Raw genomic sequence first — 24,141 nt, 5'->3', positions numbered from 1 at the left:
AACTGTCAGGTGAGAGGGCTATAGGGATCTCTCCAGAACTGAAGGAGGCTGAGCGATAGGTGATTCCATGAGTAGCAAGTTCTTAGAAATCACAGATGAAATCCTGGCTTCATTAAACTCAGTGTCAAAATTATCAAGGTAGCTGTGGGGAAAAACACAACTACAGTATCAACAGAATGGCCTCAAATGAGAATATTGGGCAATATTTGGGAAAAAAAAGTTACGAAAGATGACACCGTTTAGTGGGAGGAGATGATTGTCTGATCAGTTTGGGAAGCAGCTCTTAAATGGACACCTCTGTGAAATGGGGGGAAATATCTGGAATGTAAGGATCAGGACTATGACAACCTACTTTGACTGGAATGAGAGATGAGCAGCATGAAGCTCAATTCTCCTACCCAAAGTAACCGACGCCTTGCTTTAAGGAACACCGTCTGCATGTTTGCCTTTGTCCCCTGAAGGGCACGAAGCGATGCCTTCTGAACACAGACCTGGCCTGTGCATCACGAGGGGCTGTGACCCAGGACAAGAATGGCATGATGCCACCGCAGGAAAGCCCATTCTGCAGAGGCTGCTGGGTCTCCAAATTACCCAGCAATATCACAGAATGTTACCTAGAATGGACTGGGATGTCCCAGCCAGGGACTGCAGCAGGACTCTGTGCCAAACAGGAGCCCAGAAATGCTCCAAGCAAGGTTCCCTGAGAGGAAGGAGAAAGCATATAGTTTTCTGAGAAAACTCGGTCCTGAGCAAAATTCTTTTGGCCAGGTAGTGTTGACACCATATAATTATCTACTTCTAACAAAATATTCATCTTCACTTTGTAGCTCAACTTTAAATAAGCATCTAACAGGAAATTTCCTGACGTGTCATGATTTACACATCACGAAATAATGAGTAGCACAAATTCTTATAGACAGAAAACCCAAACCAAGTCCCCTCTCTATTACCCTACTTTCCAAAACTTAATTAAACCATATTACACCTAAGGACCTGGGTAGTGCCCCGAGAGTCAGAAGCATATTTCACATCCATTTTATCCATTTTTCTTTTACCTTTTCTTTTGTAGTGCACTCCCTGCAATCACAACTGAAGAAATAGGAGTCTTTTAACCGTTCGTTTCTGTCTTCTGTGGGATACAGCAGGTCAATATAGCTGGTGAAAACCTAGACAGTAAAAACACAGTAGCCAGTGAAAAGCAGTATAAATATATATAAATATATCTACCAGTTCAGTGGAAATCATACTTAGTACGACAACCACACACTGACACAACTTGTGAATCCCTGCAGCCACCTCCCCTGCCTTTTCCCCCTCACATTCCAAACCTCTCGGCAGCATCAGGAGTTGCCATTTGTAAGTGCAATCTGACAGAGAAGTGTTTCCTTTTCTATTCATTATGGAATTTCCCTCAAATATTACCCTGGCTTCAACCCAGGACAGCAAGATTCAGGTGTGGATAAGGAAGCTGTCACACCATAAATCTCAGGCTCCTGTCAAACTACAAAGAGGTGCCGACTTTTCAGAAGTAAAATAATGATTTCAGGTATCCAGCCTAGAAAAAAATTACAGTGGCCTGGTTTTTTGGAGGCTGGAGTCTCAATTTTTTCCTTCTGAAAAGTGACAAAAATTGGGGCAACAGCAGCCACTGGAAGCTTTAGAAACTTGGGAGAAGACCTTCAGATCTCTGAAAATAAGAGAGGCCCAGCGCTCCAGTTCTGGGAGAATGAATATCAGATTTACTTCAGTGGCAACATTTTAAAGCAAAGAAAACCTGCTTTTGATCATTTTAAAGGCCCTTCACATACACTATTCTTAAGTGTTCCTCTATTTCAACGACCTTCAGAAAAGAACCCCTGCAACTAGCTTCAATGCTGTTTTTAAATGACATCTCCCCCAAGAAACACGCCATATGCACGCTGCAGTTGATCATTTTGCAGACGAGAAGCAGTTTTAGTTTCATTTCCTCATTTTCAGTTATTTGAAAGTAAAATGTATGTGTAATTTCACATTGCATATGGTCCTAATCTTACTCAGTGTGATCTCACGTTTTCCCCCACGCTCCTTTCCTCCCTTCCCTGCCTTCAAAGCACGCGGCATGCAGAACTGCGTTTACAGCGAACTCTTCAAAAATTCCTGATGCAGTGGCTGCGTTGAACCTGAAGATGGAGACACAGCCCATAAGACTGCGCAGAGCCCAGGCAGAGTAACTGGTCCACCTTCAAAAAATTCTTACATGTCAGAAGAGCAACTGCACAAAAGCGATGAGAGCCTGTAGAACTGATGCAGCTTCTAGACACAATTCAATCAAAAAAAAAAAAAAAAAAAAAAAAAAAAACCCCCAACAAAAAAAAAAAATCATTAAAAACTCATTTCCACCTCTCACAGTATGTGCTCTCCAAAAATGCTGAAAATTTCTGAGATTCCACAGGAAAGCTCCAAAGCGGAGACTAGTCCCTGAGTCACCCCGGGCTCCAGCAATTAAACTCGCTTTGCTCACAGTGGTGACCAGCTGCAACCCAGGACAACCACCCCCAACACTTCTTCCAAACTACTGTTGCATACTGCAGAAATTGGTTAGAGTTGTCAAAATCAACTCTGAACTTATTTTGATCAGGATTAACCTTGCCTGCTAGGTTAACGTTAGTGAATGACACACAATGAAATGTGATGCAAACTCCGTCCTCAAAGAGAACATTTGGTATTTTCGTCCCGTGCAGATGCACGAGCATCCTCCCCAGCTCTGCCTAACGTTTGTCATTAAAGCAAAAAAAAGCTCTGCTGCTGAAGACTCCGTCAAGTTCAGTATTTGACTGAGAAAGTTTACCAGGGCCTTATTTATCCATCGCTGCTCACCTTTGCTCCAACTAAAAGCACACTCTTGTTCCTCTGTGACTACACAGCCACACTGCTGCTGAGGTGGTATCGCTGGACAGAGCATCCACAAAACAGGAGATTTCCAAGTCAGAGGACTTATTGGTCCCCATTTACCTTGTTTATTCTGGCTTCAATTGCATTATCATTATACTGGGAACTATTACAGCAGTAATAGTTTTCTTTGATGTTGAAATTTCAAAGCAGCAGCCAAACATCAGCAAATTAACCCTCCTTTTACAGGTGGGTAAACTGAGACAGAGGCTGGCATCAGCAGTGACTGCTGCAGGTGCCCTTCCCTGGTTTCAACACAAAATAGGATGCTGCCTCCTGGAATCACTTCAGGTCTCCAGAGCTACCCAACTTTTCTAAAACAACATCTTAGGCTTCGCTGAGAAACAAGAGATCCTTTCCCCGTGTTATTAAATTGTCATCTAATTGGAATGAAGACTGAAAAGCAGGATGGATCCTGTTTTTAGGACACGTGCATACATAGTACCTTAGGACATTCAAACATGGTGCACTTACCTCTTCTCCAGGCTCAATCTCTCTAACAGCTCTGACTTCAGCCAAGGTCCCTTTGTAAGTTACAATCACATTTGGGCAACAGCTATGGTTCATCAATGCAACACTGTAAAAGCAGAAAAGTAAACCTTTTTTCCACCTCACCAAAAGCAACAGGCAAAAGTTAAGCACCACTTCACAAAACAAACAAGTCTGAAAGACTGAGTCAGTCTCTCTTTGCAAGCTGTTTTCATTGAGGCTTAACATCAAAGTAACCTTGGGAAATCTGTTGTACTGGTTTTTATCCTAATGATACGGAGAAAGGCTATGCTAATGAATCATTACAATTTTAAAATCTTATTATTGCAGGACAAGGTGAGTTATTTTCCCATTCTTAGGGTGCTACAGTACAGCTGATGGGGTATTTGCACAGCTTAACTATCAACAACCTACTTAGGCACCTATGACAGACTATTTTCCTTAGAGGGGAAAGAAAGAAAACCCCATTTAATGAAAAAGAAATGAGAAAACACATGAAAACAAGTCAGTTGCTGCATCATAACTTAAGATCAGCATTAACATTTTAGCTGGCTTCTGTGCAAACCAACCTCCTTGTTTAAAGTGGGAGGGAGGATGTCTGTTTGTTTGTTGTACAAGCACACAAGTTACACAAAAGCTCAGTCTGCTAGAGAAAAGTACTCTGCCACACTACCAACCTTGGAAGTGTAATTTGTTGCTTATTTGAGATAAAATGGATAATTGTAATTATTTCTCTTCCAATCTACCAAAATAATAATTGTGTCTTCAGTCTTCTTAGCTCACAGGTGTATAACTGCTAAGTAGGAAGGATGCGGCTCAGATGCTGAGCCTTTACAAAGGTGCTGGACATGATTCCAGAAGATCCTGGTTTAATATTCTTCTCTCCCCACCACGACTCTGATCCTGAGCAGGACTTCGGGGCCTCTATTTCCAGTCTGTAGGTCAGGGATAAGAACTGCAGACAGACCCTCCCAAAGAAGGACCATCTGTGAAGCAAGGACTACCTAACCTGTGTACAGCCGATCAGGTCCCGCTCTAATTGGGCACCTCTAAGTTTCAGACTGCTTCGACACAGATAACCTGCTAATAACCCATGCCTCACGAGGAAGTCAACATCAGCAGAGTGGCAGTGCTTTCAGCATGGGGTTTGCAAAGAGCAGGGGCAGAAACCATCCTCCTTTGCTCCAATGTTAAGTGGGAAGCACTGACTTAAACAGAAGAAAGGCTCCTCAGCTTCAGAGAGAGTTGTGCTCCCCAGTTCCCAAACTGCAGTTAACGCTTAACATCTGCAGTTTATTTGTAAAGCTGAGGAGCTTGTACATATTTTTCCACTGTCATAGCAACATAAAGCATGGCAGTTTTAAAAACATCTGAGGAGGCTGAAAGAATTTATGAAAGGGATTTACTGTTTGCAAAGGAACAAAGGTAGAAGGGATGTTGTTCCGAGAACACCAGGTGAAGGATTATGCGCAGCCAAAACAAGAAAGCTGTGAATAGAGCAAGTCACCTGCAATCCTTTTCATTTTGCTTTGATCATTACTTGATGTCCCTGTCCAGAATCTGCCAAGTAAGCCATTGTTTCCTACCAGCCTGCATACAGTTCACAATCTAAGCTTTAGTACTTCAAAACAAATTGCAAGTGCAATTTTAACAAATTTACCAGATTTAAAAGCAAAACTGCTGCAAATCATTATCTGTATTTTATCAGTTAACATACTTTAAACAAGACAGATTAATATTAAATGCATTATTAAATTTATTTCAATACAAATCTACTTCCACACACGTATAATAATTTCTGTTTGTTTCTAAGTGAGTTACTTTTATTTTTAAAAATATTAAACTCAACCTACTCTGGGAATATGGCTGATCCCAAATGAGAGAGTTCTTCATCTTCAATCGTGAAGCCATTACAGTTAACCTAAGGAAAAAGAGGAAGAGACTAGCTCAGATTCTGGTCAGCTTAGTGCTCCACACTCACATCACATTCTCAGACTTCAAAGTCAGTGGCAGCTACTTGCTTACGATTTCCTTTACCCCTCACCAGTACTGACAGAGAAGCTACATGACATCTCAAAGAGTGAAGTGAGGACCAAATCCCTATCCAAAGGAATGTGCAGGACTATAAAGCCCAATACTTGTGACTCCTCAGGACTCAGCATCTCAGGGATCACACCTTGGAAGGCCAATCAAGAGAAATGAGGCTTGCAAAAAGTGCTGCAAACAGCGTCAAAGCAGACCACTGCAAACACAAAGTCAAGTGTGACACTGACAGAGCAAGAAGACTTCACTCGGCCACTGCAGGTAAGGGGCCTCAGCAGAACTACACATGCAAGGCACAAGGCAGGGATGGCAGCAGCAAACTCAGCCAGGCTAGGGCAGCACAGAGCTCTGAAGGAGCGTATGTTACAGAGACCTGGCACAATGACACTGACATCTGGTCAAAGCTACGTATCAGCTAAAGCACACATGAAGAGCAATAAAGGGAGAGAGAAAGACTGGAACCTCATATAGACAGAGAAGGGGACAGAAAAAAGGAAGGAATGTGTGAGGAAGTCCATTACTGATTTAATCAGAGGACAAAAAGGTTGTTCATTTATCATTCTTAGAGATTCAAGCAGGTTTTAAAGTGTTCTCCTATTTTATTCTCACTAAGTTCAAGGGAATCTTACCAAAGTTTCAGCTTTGTGTGACCTAAACGTGCCTCAAACAAGTACTCTTCCATTTTCATGGCAAGTCACACTCACCAGCATCTCTCTACAATCCTCAAAATGTTGACAGCAGTGCCAGAAAGGCACTAAAACAACTGTTGTCACGTGGTAATTCCAGCTGAAGCTATAATGGGCAAAGGCACATTCAATCAAGTACAGTCTAAGGACTTGCTCTGGGAGGGCAGGAGCTGAAATCAAGCACTACCAGCAATGTTTTGCTCCACAAGCTGGAATGCAAGTCAGACTGAATTTTAGAAATACACAAATACTTCCCAAAGCCACCCCTCAGGTATGAATTGCTTAGGATGAGTTTGCAGTTAAGCATCCTGTTTCTCTGATTCACTCATCAGTGCTTTTGGTATCTTTACCTGATCTTTATGCTATTTTTAGCAAGGCAGCATCCAAAGGCTCCTTGTCTCCCAAGATGAGCATGCTACTGCGCTAGCCAACGCATGAGCATACCTGAACCAAAACCAAAATGTAATTGCTGAATACAAAAACAATAGGAGAGAAAGATCGTATCAACAGCAAGTACGAACATAAGGCTACAAAGGCTGACATAGCGAACAGCTTGGTGGTTCTGAATCACGGGAAAATATTTAAAAATATGTCGTGAGTTATCATCAACTCCCCTCCAGTAAGCCAGAGACAACCCACTTCTTGAATGCATCATACCAGAAATGACACATGAGGAACAATTAGAAGGGATGAGATAGCCCTGTTTTCACCAGAGGAATGCATGACTAAAAAAGGCAATGCAGAGGGAGCAGGAGACTTAAGTGAGAGAAGTAGAGCTCAAGGTTGTTCCCAATGGTGGAACGGAGGACATGTGCAAAGAGAGGCACAAAAGGAGAGGATGAGACACTGGGACTTGAGACAAGAAGGAAACTTCTTGAAGAATATGACGAGATGAGACTGAGAAAGTGAAGTGACACAGTCTCGAGTGTTAAATTCCACAGGGACAGAAGAGAGTGGAACGGTAACAAGTGCTCTCTTCTCTCTGGGGACTAGGAAAGACTAGGATGGTTTGGACAAGAATCTTTGCTCCATGCAGGAAGACCAGCTCTGCCTTAGCTGTGTTGGTAAGCAGCAACATCAGACCAAGCCCACAAAAAGCAGTGCACAAGAAGTCAGAGGTGCCATAGTCCCAAACAACTGCCCTGTGCCACAGGAAGAAAGAACAATGAATGAAGCAGCAAAGTAAACACCACGGGGCCAGAGAAACTGCTGAAGCAAAACAAAGGATCCTCACCATATCCAACTATTGCTTTTAGCTTGGCTTGACTCATTTTTATAAAACATTTTTGTACATATCAAGTACCTCCTCTTCCAGAAAAATGTGTGCTAGAGCCAAACCCTGTCCTGTACAACACCTTTGAGGAACATCCAGATGATCTTTGGAGGTTTTAGTTCAAAAAAAAAAATAAATAAATCAATGTCCACAGACACAGATAGTTGCCTTATAATCAGATGAGCTCAAGGTGACACCTAAAGGTGACATTAAGCACCCAGAGGGAAGACTGGATGGAATACCAGACCTAGGAGTCAGCAGTTCACAGTAGTCAAAGTACCATGGTCTGGTGGAGCTGGTCCAGGACAGGACGTGAAGGGAAACTCATTTTATACAAAATAACTTAACCCTTGGGGATTTTAGCTACATTTAGCAAAAATACACAGAACCACTGCAAGAAACTGAATGTACAAACTTCTTTAGAGTATCCTTGTAACGAATATCAATTCCAAAGTCTTTAAAACAGAAAAACAAACAAACAAACAAAAAAAAACCTCTTAACTGAATGTATAGTTTGGAACAACTAAATACACGATGAGCAGATGCTAAACATGCTGAAGAATCATTCCCCTGCAGCACAACAGTACTGGTATTAAGGTAATAGTAATGGTGCCTCCTTATTGATATATGCCAGCCTACATGCAGAGGGTCATCTCAGCTTTCATTACAGCAGTCAGTATTTACCCACATCTCAACTTTTTACTCAGAGGTTTACATATAAAACTAGCTTATTTTGAAGTACAGGAGAAAAAGAAGAAAATGTGTCTTCCAGCATTCACTGGTGTGTTATTCCACCCACTACGTTTGGTTTAGATGTGTATGAAAATCAGGTGAGAGAAAAGAGGTGAACTTATCTAACAAGACATCCTGCCTCTCTTTCATCTCCCCAGATGACCAAGCTAACTGGTTGTATTTAAAAGCCATACATCCGATGAAATTTCAGTCTGCTTTCCCAGTTTTCTGAAGTTTACTCCCTGTGAAGGTCAAACACAACGATGGCCTGACCAACGAGGATTTCCACAAACGAAGCCTGAAAGAAGGATTCTGCCTTCACAGGGTCTCAACCCAGCAGCCTTCTGTGTGTCCAACAGCTGCACTGTGCTTGGCCCACAGCCTAACTTTACAGGGTCTGTTACGGGCTGTTTCTCCTTTTCTGCAATGTTTGGGAAGCACCTCATAAAGAAGTCTGCAGACAAGAATCTCTCCCCTCACTACTGAAATGGGAGATGTCCAGCTGCTTCTGGCCACAGAAGTGCACTTCTGCCACCAAGCACACTCAGCTCTCCCCGAAGTAAGCGAAGAGCTATCACTTCCATTGCCATTAAGATTTTGCCTCTTTCAGAGAGGCTGAACTCCTACAGTGCCATCAACCTAAGCAGACTGCGATCTAGCCAACTTACTTGTGCAAAGAGAACTACAAGGGCAGCATTGTCAGGGAACTCCATGTGCTTTGAATAAAAGTGATGAAGAGCAGCAATGTCGTTCTGAATCAGCTCTCTCTTTTCATTGTCTAGTTTGTCAAGGTCTGTGGACAAAGAATACATTCCAATTCAGTAACAGGAACACTCCCCACGAACTGCAGCAAGGCTTAAGTTAGAACAAGCCTGGACTTAAACAGAAACCCCTCAAGGAAAAGTTGCTTGGAAGTACCACAAGAAGCATCTGTTCTTCCATAAATGCAATGCTTCTGCCAAGGCCACACGTGCAGTACAAGAACATGCAAGATTAAAAAACGTTTTCTAACACCTTTATATTAACAGGTAATTGGACGTGAATTTATCTTTGCTGGGCAAAGCATTATGCTGTTTAAAAGGCATTTGCTAACCCCAGCAAGCAGATGAGCAATCCCTGGCCCTCACAAGCACATTTACTGTGGGTACTGTCAGCAGTCTGCCCCAGTCTTTGGAGCTACCTGAGCCCATCTACTGTGGTATGAAGTTACCCCTGATGTCACACTTCTTAAAACACGCTTTACACGGGGAAAGGTCCTCGTACAGACCTAATCTTCATGAGTTAAACCAGCCCAGGCTCCTGCAAAGGAAAGCTGCTTATCCCTGCTGTTAAAGGACGTGGTCTTTCCTGGCGCAGAGGCCCTCACTACTGGTGGCCATGTGTGACAGGGACCTAACAAAGGCTGATGTTAAATTAACGCTGGGGCTCTTCACCAGGATTCCCTTTACAGTAAGAGGAGGATAACACGAGGGTGTCTGGGAGTGCAACCTACCTGACCCACTGCAAACACCTGCTTCAGGATTTAAGTGCCTGAGAACACCCGTGTCTCTGTGGACTAGAGGGTGATCAACAGAGGAGCGTTTGATCTGCAGGTGTATGAGGATAACAGGAGATGGCAGGAGCATCGGGGACATGTCCTGGCACACCTGCCAACTCTATGCCCTTAGGGGTTTGTTCGGAGATTTACCCTCAGGCCCCTGAGAAGTTTTAGCCAAAGCTGTGGCCCACAGGACCCTTTTATGCCTGGTCCATGGGAGTGAGCAAGATGATAACTCTAAACTCCTGGTTCCTTCTCTCCCTCAGGCCCTTTTTGTCTCGGGAGCAGAGTATTGGAAAGTGTTTCCGAATCCTCCCTCTCATAGAAGCAGTGCCACAGCTCTCCCCAGCTCTCAGCTGATGAGAGAATTTCACATCAGTTTCCCTTCTTCAACTCAAAGTACCAGTACAGAGAAATACACGCTGGAAGAGAAAAGGGTGCACAACAGCGGAAGGAGGAAAGGATTTGTAAGAGCAGATGTGAGAATCACCAAAAATATTGGGAGAAATGAAATGTAACAATTTGATGATAATTAGGACAAGCCAGAAATAATAGATTACAGCTTCCAGCTGAAAGCCGGGTGCCTTTTCCTCTCCTGTGCAGGTTGTTATGAAGAGTAAGGCTGCTCCTGAACATGGCAAAGGTGTGGTAAAAGGAGAGTCCAAAGGCAGAAAGAGTAACAGGGCATCTTACTAGCAAAAAAGAAACAAAACAAGGGCTCCTAGAGGACAAGGGAGACATTGCAACAGGAGAAAAAAAAAAAAGAAAAAGAAAAAAAACACTTCAGCTTTTTAGCTCCCAAATTAATACATTATTGAAGACACACTGCAACACAGAAGAATACAGAGAAATTATTTCAGCACTTACCCATCTTCCTCAACCTCACACTTACTAACCTACCTGCAAAAATTATCCTTGCCTTAGGCAAAGTCAAACATTGGCACTTTTCCCCCTTATTTCCCCAGCTGTCTCAAGAGCTGTGATGGAAGGTTTCATACAGGAAGCAAATAAAGCTGTAATTTTGCTGTATTTGGTTACTCTACTATCTCAGGTTCTAGCAATGGCTGCATTTATTCAGCATTTTACAAAAGGTTTTGGAAGACATCAGTGGGAACTGTGAATACACAAACCTATTGTCTCCTTGTATATTGCCTCCAGCACCAGGAAAGAGAAATGACAGACCAGTGAAAACTATGCCAGGACAGTTACTAGTCCCCTAGTTGCTCAATTTCTAACTGCCTCACAGGACGTGAAGAGTAGCCTTCCAGTTAAAAGCAACCCATTGCCTCATCTCCTTCCTTGGATTATTTTGGAGCACTTAGGACATGGAATTTCAACTCAATAATATATAACTTGTCAGATTTGACTGGCAGTGACAGATATTGAAGCACAGTCCAGAGGGTTCTGCAATTAGCCCCTTAGTCACTGTCACCATCAAGCAACTGTGCTGTCTCTGATTTTATGCCTCCTGGTAACAAATACCAGCTATTTTAATTTTACAACATTACAATTCTCAAAAGACACTAGAGTACCAGAAAAGCCATGAGATGGATGTATGCTACATAATTAATTCTGTCTACGTTTTCACCCTTGTTTCACAACCCCCACAAGCAGCCAAGGGAGAAGAAAAAAAAAAAAAAGAGAGAGAAGAAGAAATAAGAGCACTACACTTTCAAAAAACTAGGAACCACGATTCTCTTTGTTTACCCCTTTCTCAAAAAAAAAAAAAAAAAAAAGTCAGATGCTCTGAAAGGATTTGATGGAGGGGGAGAAAGGGGTAAAGCAAACATGAATATAAATAACTGCCTCTGTTTACCTGCAAGGCTTTTTTACTTACGTGACTCAAACTCTTTTAGAGCAAGCAGCTTCTCTGACTGCGTTTTTTCAGGGTGAGTTTTCTAGCATAAGGAGAAAAAAAAAAAGAAAAGCAACAACATATTTTAATGTTTTCAATAAATATTTTAATGTTTTTGTCTGTTCTTTATAAGCTGGGAACTCTTACCTGTAAATCAAACAATAACTCAAATCCACGCATGTATGGAAGTCAACCAGCAATGAGTTAAAAGGACTGCCCTTGGTAAAGCCACAGCAATATTCGCTCTGCACCAAATTAGGCAGCCAAAGATTAACTCCTATCAAATTTATATACATAAACTGAACAGTATTTTAAATATGTCATTTGCTTTGTTCTAGACACCCAGAAAGCTGCTAACAATAGCAAGCAGGCAGGAGACAGGCTTTGCTTTGAGGAAAGTGAATAAACTGACTGTTGACAGAGTTCAAAAGCAATGCTCCATTGTTGGCCTAAGGCCACTTCTTTGTAATCTTGGCCATTAAATATGGCTTTGCAGGTGGCCCAGCAGCTGAGGTTCAGGGACTATGGTTTGCATATTTAGCTTTTATATGACATGTAGGGTTCTCCCCCCTCCCTGTAAGCAATAAAAGCACAAATTTATTCCAATGACTTTTTGTCATTAAACATTCGATTTTGTTTGTGGATCACCACTAAACCATGCTTTAATTAAGTCGCACACACATACATGCACACACACATCAGCACACACAGCAAGCAGAGCAGCTACCTTCCCAACCGGCCACCAAAATCCTCACTACATACAATATCCAGGTCACCCTTGTCACATAAGCAGACCTCAATCACACAAATATGCTTCAAAGAGGATTTGTTTTTGCGGAGAGAGTTTAGAGCTCTACAAAGACACACAGTGTAATAACCTTGAAACTCACGGATGCTTTCCCTCGCTTTAAGGACCTGTGTTATCCTCAGTTTCCATATAGTGAGGAATGCTGAAACGGTGGTTGACATTGCAGTCTCATTGCCTTACTACTAATGTTCTTTATCGCCAAAGACCAAGAGCCTGAGGTTTCTCTTTCAGTCTCCATTTTTTATCAGTTAACTCCAGTAATGGTAAACATTGACACCTGGGTGTCTCAGAGGTGTTTCTGACTCACAAATCCACGGGGCATTATAGAGTACAGTGCTACAGAGTTATAGCTGAAAACTAGTACAACAGGCAACTGCTTCATAAAGATACTTGTGCCTGCAGACAGGTAACACTGGGAGCATTCCTCAGAATTTAACCAAATACACCACCAAGGCTCATTCTTCTCTCTCTGCAACCAGCACGGCTTTGGTGCTGTTCCACACGTGTCACCAAAAGCTCCCATCTACCAGAACAGAGGCTGAAACACCGTGCACATCATGAAACTTACCAGTAAACTTCACTGGACTCTGTTCAACCAGAACCTTGGTGACAAGCTACAGCTGTACAGCTTAAAGCCTCGCTAGCCTTTCACTGTCTTCCCATCAGTCTGCAGCTGACTACCAGGATGGCCCTGACACCGCTGCAGCGGTTTCACGGTGCTCTGGTTCAGCTGTTTGTGCTCTGTATTACACCCCTCTGTACACAGGAAGCCAGCAGGCATGTGCTTTGTGGGGACAGTTACTGTAGGTCAGTTTTCATCTTCCTGCCTTCCCTGGCACCCGGAGTAGGAACGCACCTCCCAAGCCCAGCCTTCTGCTCACCTGTTTGGCAAGGATCCTCGCCGTTAGCCTCACAGTCTCCGAGGGATTCCAACTCTGCCCAAAAGCGCACATGGCGGAACACTCCAGCTTGTGCATTGGCCAGTCTTCCTTCTGCAAAGGTAGAAAAATATTTGTCAAAAAATAGGCCGTGAAGATAAAGTGATGAAAAAGAGGATACAGCAAGTCCCGCCAGATCCTGGAGGTCAAGTAAAATGTGTTTCCTTTAGAAAAATAAGATGACGCTCACTAATTCTGAACAAAAGCTTGAGTCACATTGGAGGGGTACAGCTATCCTGCTTTTTTCAAACAAATTCACAAGGGATGAGCTAAGGTCAGAACATCTTCATTTATTCAACGGAAAAAAAGAATTAGATGGTGAAGAAGCAAACAGACAACATGATTTATAAATCACCAGTTCTTATTGTTCAGATCAAGCATGTGAGGACAGAGCAGGTCTGAGTTTGATGGCTTTATTGGGTTCATTTCCATTTAATACCTTGGCCCCTCATTATGACATGACCCTGGTGTAATCAGGAGTAATGTGTCTGAAGTCAATGGATTCACAATCACTGAGTATATGTAAGGTCAAAACCAGACTTACTGAATAGAATTACCAGATTTTTTCCTTAAATGTTGTAGAATAAGACTATAGCTGGGCAACAAAAACACACTTACAAAGACAAACACATTTTAGCTAAGCACATACAGCATACTCCTAGCTCAGCATATGACAAAACTTGGAGGGATAGCACAAGCCACTGGCTTTCTGCACTCTACACACTTCCTCCAAAGCAACTGAAAGTTTCAGAGATCAGCACAGAATCAGGTTAGCACTGCAACGGCAAGCAGGGCTTGGCACGGGCTGTCCCCAGACTGCATCAACTTTCATTTTACATCTTTGTTCAGGTGTGTTCAGGTTCTTACTTCTATATTCAAGCAATGTGCAATTATTTATTTCTCTCTCTCTCCCCGGACACATTTCGTGTGTTAGAACAAACCCACAGTCTTCTGCCTGTAGAGGGAGCACCATTTTTTTTTTTCAGACCAGATTTAAACCAGTGGTAAACAGCAGCAGAGAAATGGAATCACAACAAATCCCACAAATTTCTAATTGACTGAAAGAAAAAACTTGAAAAGCTTCTTGTAGCCTGCAGAAAGCTGAAAATGGATGTTCCACTTCCACTGAAAAGGGACATTTAATTGCCCTGTGTATGAGCAGCTTTTGGAGTCTATTATTAAAAGAAAGGTGAATGCCTGCCCCAGCCTCATGTAGAACTCGAAGCCGTGCAACATTGCAAGGATATTCAGCCCCTCACAATGTCAGCCTCGTTGTCCTTAATACCTCAGGATGGTATTTCTCCCCTAAAAAACAGTGCACAGGCTGCCTGAAAGGAGCTAAAGCGTGGCTTTTCTAAGAGGCCGTGGCCGTAAAGACCAGGCAAACTGAAATAGTATATTACGCTGTAATCATGTCATGCGAAATTACACTTGCAACTACAGCTCTACACTTGTCCTACAGCTGTCACACTACAAAACACATCCCCCCCAGAGGCTTCCTTCCTATGTATGCCCCAAGACCCTTTTTGGAAAATTCCTGATAGTCTTTGTTTAGGAATCCACAGGACCCCTAACGCAGAGAAGATTTGCAAAGTAAAGGCCTCATCCCTCCCCCCTTCTGGTGCACCCACACCACCTGCCAGCTTCAACCTTTTTTCTGGGTGTGCAAGAAGGGAAGGAAAAGAAGCTCAAGTTTTGTACCACCAGCGCTCCTACACGCCGGTTAAACAAACAGGAGAGATTACCTGATAAAACAAAATCAAATGCAGAATCCCATGCGTGTCTCAAAGCAATGTTTTGAAAGATCCGTTTGTTCCCTTTCTTCTTTACGCATTGCTAATTAAAATCCTTCCCCAGGCAGAATCACACTGAGTTATGTGAACTAGTGGGGAGGTTAAAGGGACAAGATATGGCTGAATTGTGTGAAATCAGATAAAAGCCTGAAACACTACAAGAAGAGAGAGCACTGAGGACTGAGTAATACCTGGGATGGAAACCCCGTGACAGCAGCTTTCCCTGCGATCTCAGCAGGACTGTATTTTGCATTCTCTTCCACGGTTTTCTCTAAGTAGTGTGAATTATAACAGGTAGCATTGTTCTAGCTGAATCCCTAATGCTACATTAATGGTATTTTCTTCCTACTTTCATTACACCCTCAGTATTTTTCCCTTCGTTTAGGAGTAAGTGACAACATTTTTGGAACAGAAGCTTTTTAAACCTTGTGCTTTTCACATCAAAGCATGGAAACAATCTTCTCCATCGAGTTCTTCAAAATGATTCCACTGTCCAGGGCTACTGGATTAATTCCCAGAACACTGACTTATAGCTAGCCATAAAAAAAAAAAAAAAAGACGTCATTCTCAAAGAATAAGACTCGAGCCCAAACAAATCTCCTGGCACCTCCTTCCTAACATGGAATTTTTCAGTAGGATGTAAACTTTCTGTTGTGTTTCACTTGATCAAGAAGAAACACAAACACCTGACAGAAATGCTTGACAAGGCAGTGTAGGGGTTAAGCCCACTTCTTCAAATGCTCATAACCTGGTTATGCTCCAGTGGTATCCTAGACTCTAACCGAATTTCAGTGAGGCAACTTCTGATCCCTGACATTTTCCAGTGAAGCTATCCACACAGTCCTTCATCAAGCAGCAAAGGCAAGAGTTTCACACACCCTTCTCATCCTTCCCTACCACCGTTCATTGAGTGCTGTGCCAGAGAGAGTATTTGACTTCCATGGGTTAATGTTCAGAAGGCTGACAGGAGACATTTATCAAAGAAAATTACCCAGAACAAAGTTTTTGGGCAGGGGAGCGGACTCTCGCCAAATGCAGGCTTAACCAGGGGCTTGCAGTGTCATATTCCTCTTTCTCAGAATTGCGACAGCAAGATTTGTGTGTCTCCTACAGCTTGCCAAAGAGGATTGCACAATTTCTGCAAGGTCCCATTTAAGACATCCACTTAGTGCCACCTCCAGATCTCCTACTCCATTTTGAGGCTTACTAGCCGACAAAAATACACGTTTCCCTTACTCCAGAAATACCAACTACAACACTCTTTAACATGACATGTTAAGAATAACCCCTAAATATTCGACGCAAAATGTATTTCAAATGCGGAAAGTCGTGATAAAAACATCCCTTTCTGCACTTTGGCTAGCTGATCTCCACTCTGTCTGGGATAAATACTAGCTATGTGTAATAACAGAAAGAGGAGCTCCAGTAGCTGGTTCAAGTTCACCAGCTCCACAATTGCAGCCACATAACCCTCTTAAAACATTTCTCTTCAGAGTGTTTCAGCAGCTAATTTCTGAGGAGAAAAGATAAGCACAGGTCTCCTGCTGTTTGACTAAAATTATTATAATTTAAGAAGTCAAGACCTGAACAGCTGCAGATGGGGTCTGAAAGCCACTACTCTAATAACAGGCCTGGGCTTTGAGGAGCCAATAGTGAAGAGCAGAATTGGTACGAATCAGCTGGAACTCACAAACCCTTTTAAAAGGAGAACTGGATTAGGGGCTGGGAAAGGAAAGCAGCAGCAAACTCAGGCTACATCCTCAGCTGCACCCAGCCAACCCACTGAAAAATCAAGGCAACAAGGTCCAGCAGCAAAGATGACTTCGACTCTCACGTGCCCCACATCTGCAACTGAACCTGTGCCTGTGCAAACACAGATCAGACTTTAGGTTATATGTCTTAGAAGCAAAATAATAGAGCAAAACAGTCAATGGGTGCATATCAGCACCAGGCCCAGAGCGTGCACGCACAGAGTGAGCCCGAAAATAACCAGCCCCTCCACCACTGCAAGACTTTGTTTTCCCCTGGGATCAAGCCCTCACACCTCAGCGCTACCTCTCCCTGGTGACCAGGGCAAAGAAATCACGCTGCAAAGCAGGACTTAACTCTTTGTGCTAAATGCCCAGCCATATGGCAGGAGATGCACCCTTCTACCACCTGTGTCAGCAAGTCAGTGCGTATTTGTGTATCTATACCCCACTTGCAACAACAGAAATGCCACAGAGACTGTTGTGACGCTGCACTCATTAAATGCTTGGAAGGTGCTTTACGAACCTCAGAACAAGGCTATTGTATGGCTTCAGAGAGCAGTCCAAATGATGCCTTCAAGGAAATCCGTGCAATGTCGATAACTTCGCTTCCAAGAACCAAGTTATTCTGACCAAAAAAAAATCTTGTTCAATCAAAATGTACTCTAGAGAAAGGAAGATGTCTGCAATTATAAAGTCTATTATTCTGATGAAGACATCCAAAAAATCTACTGCCTGCTGCACACTTCGCACCTTTCTCATCTCCTTCTGATCCACCACTGGAAAAAAATCCTTTAAATGAATTATGGTATAGCCGATCTTTAAGAAAAGAGTAAGTTGAGAAGAAGCTGTTACTCCATCCCGTACAGAATGCACCATGCAATGAACAGTTCTCAAAGTGAATTGCATTCAGTTGTATTAGAATAACAAGGGACTAACCAACACTGACATTGTACCATGTTCTTTTAGGGTACATATAAGTTTTAGCTGAACTAAGCAAAGAAGATGTGGATTTACAGAGAAAATTAACTAAAAATAAAAAACAAATGAACAATGACACGACAATTTTCCAGTACAGCCCTGCCCTTACTATCAAATGAAGAAGTCTCGCATCCACGGAGGCAAAAGGAAAACATTGACTGTACATGCCAGAGTTACAAGTTGAGTATCAAACAAAGATGTCCTTTTTGGCTCTGACAAAGAATTGCTGAACTGCTGAAAAGTGCCTTTGAACAAAAGAGGGATGAAGACAGAGCGCAGATTGTCTGTGCATCACGTACCGTCAGTGGAGTTCAGTTTCCAGAGAATATTATGCTCGAAGGTAATTTTGCAAGTGTCAAAGAATTCAATCTCAGCAACATTCACAAATTTCCTAAGACTGACTCAGAAAGGCCCAAAACATGGAAGGCAATGTTAAATCAACTAAGAAGTCAAAAGCCATACGCATGTCATCAGTAAGGGAATTACAAGTACCCGTGCATGTCATACAACTGTCTAGACATCGCAGCATCAAACACCTTTATATCTAAAGCATCATACTACATACCTAAAGGTAGAAAATAATTTAATTCATTAACATATCAGACAGACTTCTGACTTCTGAGCATTATCTCCTGCTGTTTTAAGGATACTCAGTTTCAGCCGTTCAGCTTTATCTTCTTGGAAGATGCCCGGCTACAAAAAGGGAATTCTGATCACAAGGAAAATAAAAAAGAGTTCAGAAAGTAAAACATGGACAAAACTTTATCCAGGGGGAAAGAGAGAGAGAAAAAAAGCCTACTAATGCTCGTAGTATAAACTTTGCCAAGGCTGCAGGACAGACAAAAGGATGCTGAGGGAGGGACTTAAGAAGGGACTTGGAGGTAAAAGGTCTGCAGACCAGCATAAGTAAGTTTGACTACTTCCACCATGATAACTACTTGCTGTATTTTCTGGCACAAATCAGGAGCTTTCCTACTTCAGTAAACCTTGCAATGACAATTATCTGCTTCTCAAACCATTGTGAACCATAAACCATTGCTGCTTCTCTTGTATGGTAAGAGAACAAACTCAGAATCTCAGATAGAAAGTGCTAAACAGCAAAATATTTTTTTCCCAGTATTTCCTTCCCTCACCTAGTTATGAGCTTGCTAACAAATAATGTCAAATGGAAGCATTTCTTCCAAGTAAGCATTTCTCATGAATGAATCATGTTTTTTCACTACACTGTCTTTAAAAATTCTTCCAGACTTCTCTCAAGGGTTTTAAGAATGCTCACACAGTAAATGTTTCCTTTCTTCTCAGTGCATCAGCCAGCTCTTTCAATATTGCAAATACAGTAAAAAAGACTTATTTATTTGAAGCATTTTGAGTCCAAATGCTGCCTCAAAACCAAAACAGCCATTTGTTTCACTCACAACTCATTAAGACAGTGCAGGAGAGCTGGAAGGTGGAGGAGGCAACAGAAGGAGAACATTACAACTTGCACAATGGGAGAGTAAGACACAGCCTTGAAATAAAAGCATTCAGGGTACTAGATCGTGGAAAAATATTTTTTGAAAGATACCTATCCCAATAAGTAAAAATGTAATTAAAACAAATGTTTTAGAAGTCTTCATATTGCTCCACTCCGGTGCACACCTATATTCTACTTTGTGAGGTTTTTAAAATACAAAGTATACAAAAGAATGTCTCTAACTCATTTATTCTGCCAAAGTATGGTAGTTTTGAAATGGTTTTGACTACTGTGAGTTGCAGCCACCTAAAACATTTGCGAAGATTCTTAAAATAAAGGCCCTTAAGATCTTAATATAGATATTTAGTGATTTGATTTTTTCCTTAGACACAGACTCTCCTACCAGCTTAGTGAGCTAATGTTAAATTATCTGGTTTGTACTTAAAAAAAAAGAAGTAATACAGATATAATTAGTGGGCTGACAGGCAGCTCTAATCAAAGTCTCAGTGGTACCAAGCCCTGGAGCTACTGATCTTGAAAGACTCACGCAGACCACGTCCAAATCCTGTAATTGTCCAATGTACAACTCCACGGTCAGCATCTGTGGGATGTTGAAGCTGCCTAGCCTACCATTACCCAGAATTACAATTAGAGGCTATCAATGCCATGCAAACAAAAAAATTGTGTTCAGCATCCGCCACATCCTCCCAGATTGCATTGCCATACCTGACATTCCACATCGCAGTAAAAGGCCTGCTTGCATCTTCCACACTTGGACAATCCTTCTTTCCTTAAAAAGAAAACAACAGTTATTCTATTCAATAAAGCTGAGCGAAATACAAGTGTATCCTGTATCGCTAACGGAGATGCACCACTAATGGGGACTAATCTAGTAACACCACAATTGCCCGAGTGTAGCACAACATTTCACAGCAAAAATTGTATTTCCTTCAGAAAAATGCAGCTTCCACCTTTGGACAGCAGACACAATTTTGATTTGTTTAGAGTTTCAAAAGCTTTTTCTCCCCTTACATCTGTTACTATGCAAAAGCACTCTGTTGTCCTAAATTACCAGGTTTGGAAAAGTGTGATTCTACGCTGCTGGACTAATGGTATCATTTTTTTTTGACAATAGCTAACTTTTCCTTGTGTTCAAAACTTCCCTATTGCTCCATATAGTTGCTCACCAATATTAACTTTTTGCTTCTGCTCTTCCAGTTTCATTTCCTTCTCTGTCTGGCCACAGAAAGCATGATCTCTGATTTGTGAGTAAGCACCTCCCAACACCAAGACAACATGTTAAAATACGAAATAGTCTGTATCATCTCCTATCACCACACGGCTTCTTACTGTCCTGTCCTGCTAACAGCTGCTGGGATAGCTGTGTATTCTAAGGTCACCTAAGGCTTGCACTCTTTTTAATATTTGCATGTCCCCCAACACAGGGAACTGCCAAAATGAAGGTTTATTTCTGCTTCAAGGTACATGTGCTATAGCAGGTCCTATCAAAAATACAACGTGTTACCCAACACGTGACATTTTGCTGTGACAGAAGTAGAGATCTCTGTGGTACCGAGTAATTTAAAATGCATACACACCCAGTATAAGTTGCAACAAAATTTGTCTTAAACTGAGATAACTTTTATAAGGTGCTCGTTTGAGTAAAACAAGGGCAAGTGTCCTCATCCAACATGACAGCGACCAGCATTTCACAGAGGTCACTGTCATGTGGAGTCTGCAAGGCAGAGGGAGCCTAGACATCATCTGGTTGTTCTGGCAAAGCAGACAGTGAAGACACGAGTGTGTGGCAGGCTAACATCACGACTGCTGGCTGACAGCACGTACCTCGAGTGCAGCTGCCTATTTAAAGTAACAAATATCGCCAGACACAAATACATCTTTCGAGTCTCAACCTGTCAATTTTACTACAACGGTTTTACAGTGGCACAGAAAAGCGTCTCTTTCCAAGCCCAGGGCTGGCCCCACAACCTTCCTAACACTGCAATTTCAACGAATAGAGTTCAAATCAGGCCCTTTTTTTGGTTATACATGCTAGTTTATTTCTAGTTCAGTTATAGTGCAACAGGCAGCAGATACCGTCTCTGAGCACAGACAGATCCAGTTACACACATCAGTAAGATTCTTTTCCTTCTACAGGAACATCGCTCCGGAGTGAAATAGGTTTGGGACTCCTGCGCTGTGACTCCTGCGGTACTGCGTTCAGTGTGTTTTCCTTGATCATTGTGCTCCTCCAGAACTCCATGGGAGAAGCTGGCATGGAGATTAAGCAGCATTTAAGTACGCTGCTCCTGATGATCATTAAAAGTTATTCCCTGAGACCTAAGTATTCTTAGGTAACTATTATCACTACAATATCATTCCACGTCAACTGAGAATGGGAAGTATTCCTTCCAGAGCAAAATCTGCTGGATGTGACAGGCAAACAGGCAGTTTCTTTGACAAAAGGAAATTTATAGTTAGACACGAGAAAAAAAAGAAAAAACCTTTGGGGCTAGCTAAAGTCACAGGTGTGAAGGAGGGGGAAATCATCTCAGTTCTACAGTACTTCCGAATTAATGGGACTTATTTCACTGGCTTCACTAGGTGCTCATATGCAACGAGGGAAAGTGAGTAAAGTGAATAGGTAATATAAGTAAGTGATGTAAAGCAGAAAGAAAATGGACAAGATCAAGATAAAAGAGAAGAAAATGAAAAGTGTAAGTGAGCTGAGATGACAGGACAAGAGACGAAAAGACCTGTTAGAGTGTAGTAATTATATTCTTTAGTCTGCTTCTCAGTCTACACACGCAGGCAGTACTTACTTATTGATAACGAGACTTAAAGCCCAACAGCTGCTTTCTTTTACTGGGGCACCCACTACCATGTGCTCTGAGTTACAACCAGTCAGGCACTGCGCTTCCTCAGTGGGCTTGCAAAAAAAAACCAACGCTATTGGTTTTGAAAATTCAGAGCGATGGTGTGATGTCTGCGGCTAACTTGCTAAGTGTAAGCCAAAACCAATATATTTTTTGCTTCAGTGGCTGTCATCGAGAGGTCAACGGCAACCAGAGAAATACCAGCGGGGCTCCTTCACGCTGCCTGGCACGCAGCCGGGGAGGGAAGCTGCAGGCAGCAGCAGGCTGGGGCCGCACGCAGGCTGTCGGAGCTGTGAAACGGCCTCGGGTTGGGAAACGCTCGTGGCCCTGCGGTGACGAGCCTCCCATCTCATCGTGCTGCCTGTGCTCGGCCTTCGTAAAAAAAAAAACAAAAAAAAAAAAAAAAAAAACCTGCAGGTTTGGACACAGAGGAAGCGCTACCCAGATAAGGCATTCGCAACACGGAAACGCAAAGCATGAATTTGGCAATCACAGCCCCTTCCTCCCCTGTCAAACCTCATCAAAACGGGGGCACATCACACCGCTACAAAACCGGAGGGATTCACTTAAACATCCCACAAGAAGTCACCCGTGCATCTAAGCGGCTGTGAGCGTACAGGGAACAGCGAAACTTTATTTTTTGTTGCTTTCCCTCGTTTTCCGGACCTCTGCAGCGAGGAAAAGCAGCTTGAAGCACCGCCTTTCCCCACGGCACCGCTGCAGGGGAGGCGAGCCTTGCTCCCACGGCGAGCCGGGGGGGGATGCCCCGCCAGCAGGCAGTACCACAAAATAAAATCATTGTAATTTCAGCCGCCCCGGCCCCCCCCCGTCCCGCCGCCCTACCTGGCGAAGCAGCCGTCGCAGTGGCTGCCCCGCTCGCCCACGGCCAGCACGGCGGTGTAGGCCGGGCAGTCGAAGAGCAGCTCCCCCACAGCGTAGCGCCGCCGCGCCCGCAGCCCCCGGCCCTTGCCGGGGCTGGCGAACCGCTCCAGCCCGCCCGGCTGCGGCGCCGCCTCCGAGCGCATCCCGCCGCGGGGAGAGGGGCGCCGGGATCGCTGAGGGAAGCGCGACCCGGGTCGGCAACGCCGGTAGCGGGCGCCCGGGAAGGCCGCGGCCGGGTCCCGCCCGGTGGCAGGGCCGGCGCCGAGCGCCTCCTCCGGGCGGCCGGGGCGCAGCCGCCCGTAACCCGGCGGCGCCGGGCGGGGCGCCCGGGAAGTAGCCCGCCCGCCTGCCCCGGGGAAGGCACGGGGGGACCCGGGTGCTACGGGGCCGAGGCTGCACGCCGTGGAAAGCCCTCCTCGGGAGCCAGGCTGCGAGCAGCAAGTCTGGAACGTGTTGTCTGGTCCTTGTAGAATCATTAAGGTTGGAAGAGACCTCCGAGACCATCTGGTCCATCCATCACCCTACTACCAATGTCACCCACTAAACCATGTCCCTAAACACCACGTCCAACCTTTCCTTGAACACCCCCAGGGACAGTGACTCCACCACCTCCCTGTGCAACCTATTCCAATGCCAGGGCTGCAACAGCAGGGGTTGCCCACATGCCTGGTGGTATGGGGCGGCAAGGCCACCACGGATGGTGGGACGGGCAGGAGATCACAAAACGAGTCAGGGAAAGGCACCTCTAGAGCTGGCCAGCTCACCCCCACCTCTGAGTCATGTCAGGGCCTCAGCTAGTCCAGTGTTGTCATCCACGGTTTGTAGCTCCCAGGTTATGGAGTAGAGGATGGAAAGCTGACCGCCCTGTCCTGGGGCTTTTGGGTAATATCCAGTAGTCTGAGCACAAAAAGCCATATAAAATTAATGGGAAACTGTCATAATCAGCCAGCATAAGGGGTTGGGCTTCTTTTGATAATAAATTAAGCAGCAAAGAAACAAACAAGGCCCGGTTGCTGCAGATCCCTGTTGCTGTCGCACCAATAAGTCTGAATCTGACATCAACAGCCATGTTGTAAATATAACAAAATTTATACTCCAAGAAGAAAAAAAAAAAAAAAA

General features: G+C 43.6%; 1 protein-coding gene across 1 annotated transcript in view; it reads right to left on the bottom strand.

Annotated features, from left to right (window-relative positions):
* Window positions 1-23,296, bottom strand: part of SMYD2 (SET and MYND domain containing 2) — a 28,932-nt gene extending 5,636 nt beyond the window's left edge. Inside the window, exons 1-8 of the mRNA XM_035320163.1 lie at window positions 22,984-23,296; window positions 19,991-20,054; window positions 13,233-13,343; window positions 11,526-11,586; window positions 8,820-8,944; window positions 5,271-5,338; window positions 3,403-3,505; window positions 1,056-1,166 (exon numbers count right to left, since the gene is read on the bottom strand). Of these exons, the coding sequence (XP_035176054.1) occupies window positions 1,056-1,166; window positions 3,403-3,505; window positions 5,271-5,338; window positions 8,820-8,944; window positions 11,526-11,586; window positions 13,233-13,343; window positions 19,991-20,054; window positions 22,984-23,165 (825 nt within the window). The 5' untranslated portion in view covers window positions 23,166-23,296. The remainder of the gene's footprint in view (window positions 1-1,055; window positions 1,167-3,402; window positions 3,506-5,270; window positions 5,339-8,819; window positions 8,945-11,525; window positions 11,587-13,232; window positions 13,344-19,990; window positions 20,055-22,983) is intronic.
* Between the last annotated feature and the right edge of the window lie 845 nt (window positions 23,297-24,141).

The sequence above is a fragment of the Oxyura jamaicensis genome, chromosome 3 (assembly GCF_011077185.1).
Source record: "Oxyura jamaicensis isolate SHBP4307 breed ruddy duck chromosome 3, BPBGC_Ojam_1.0, whole genome shotgun sequence".
NCBI classification, from domain to species: Eukaryota; Metazoa; Chordata; class Aves; order Anseriformes; family Anatidae; genus Oxyura; species Oxyura jamaicensis.
Note: the sequence above shows the minus strand (reverse complement) of the source record. Positions and strands in the feature narration are given on the sequence as shown.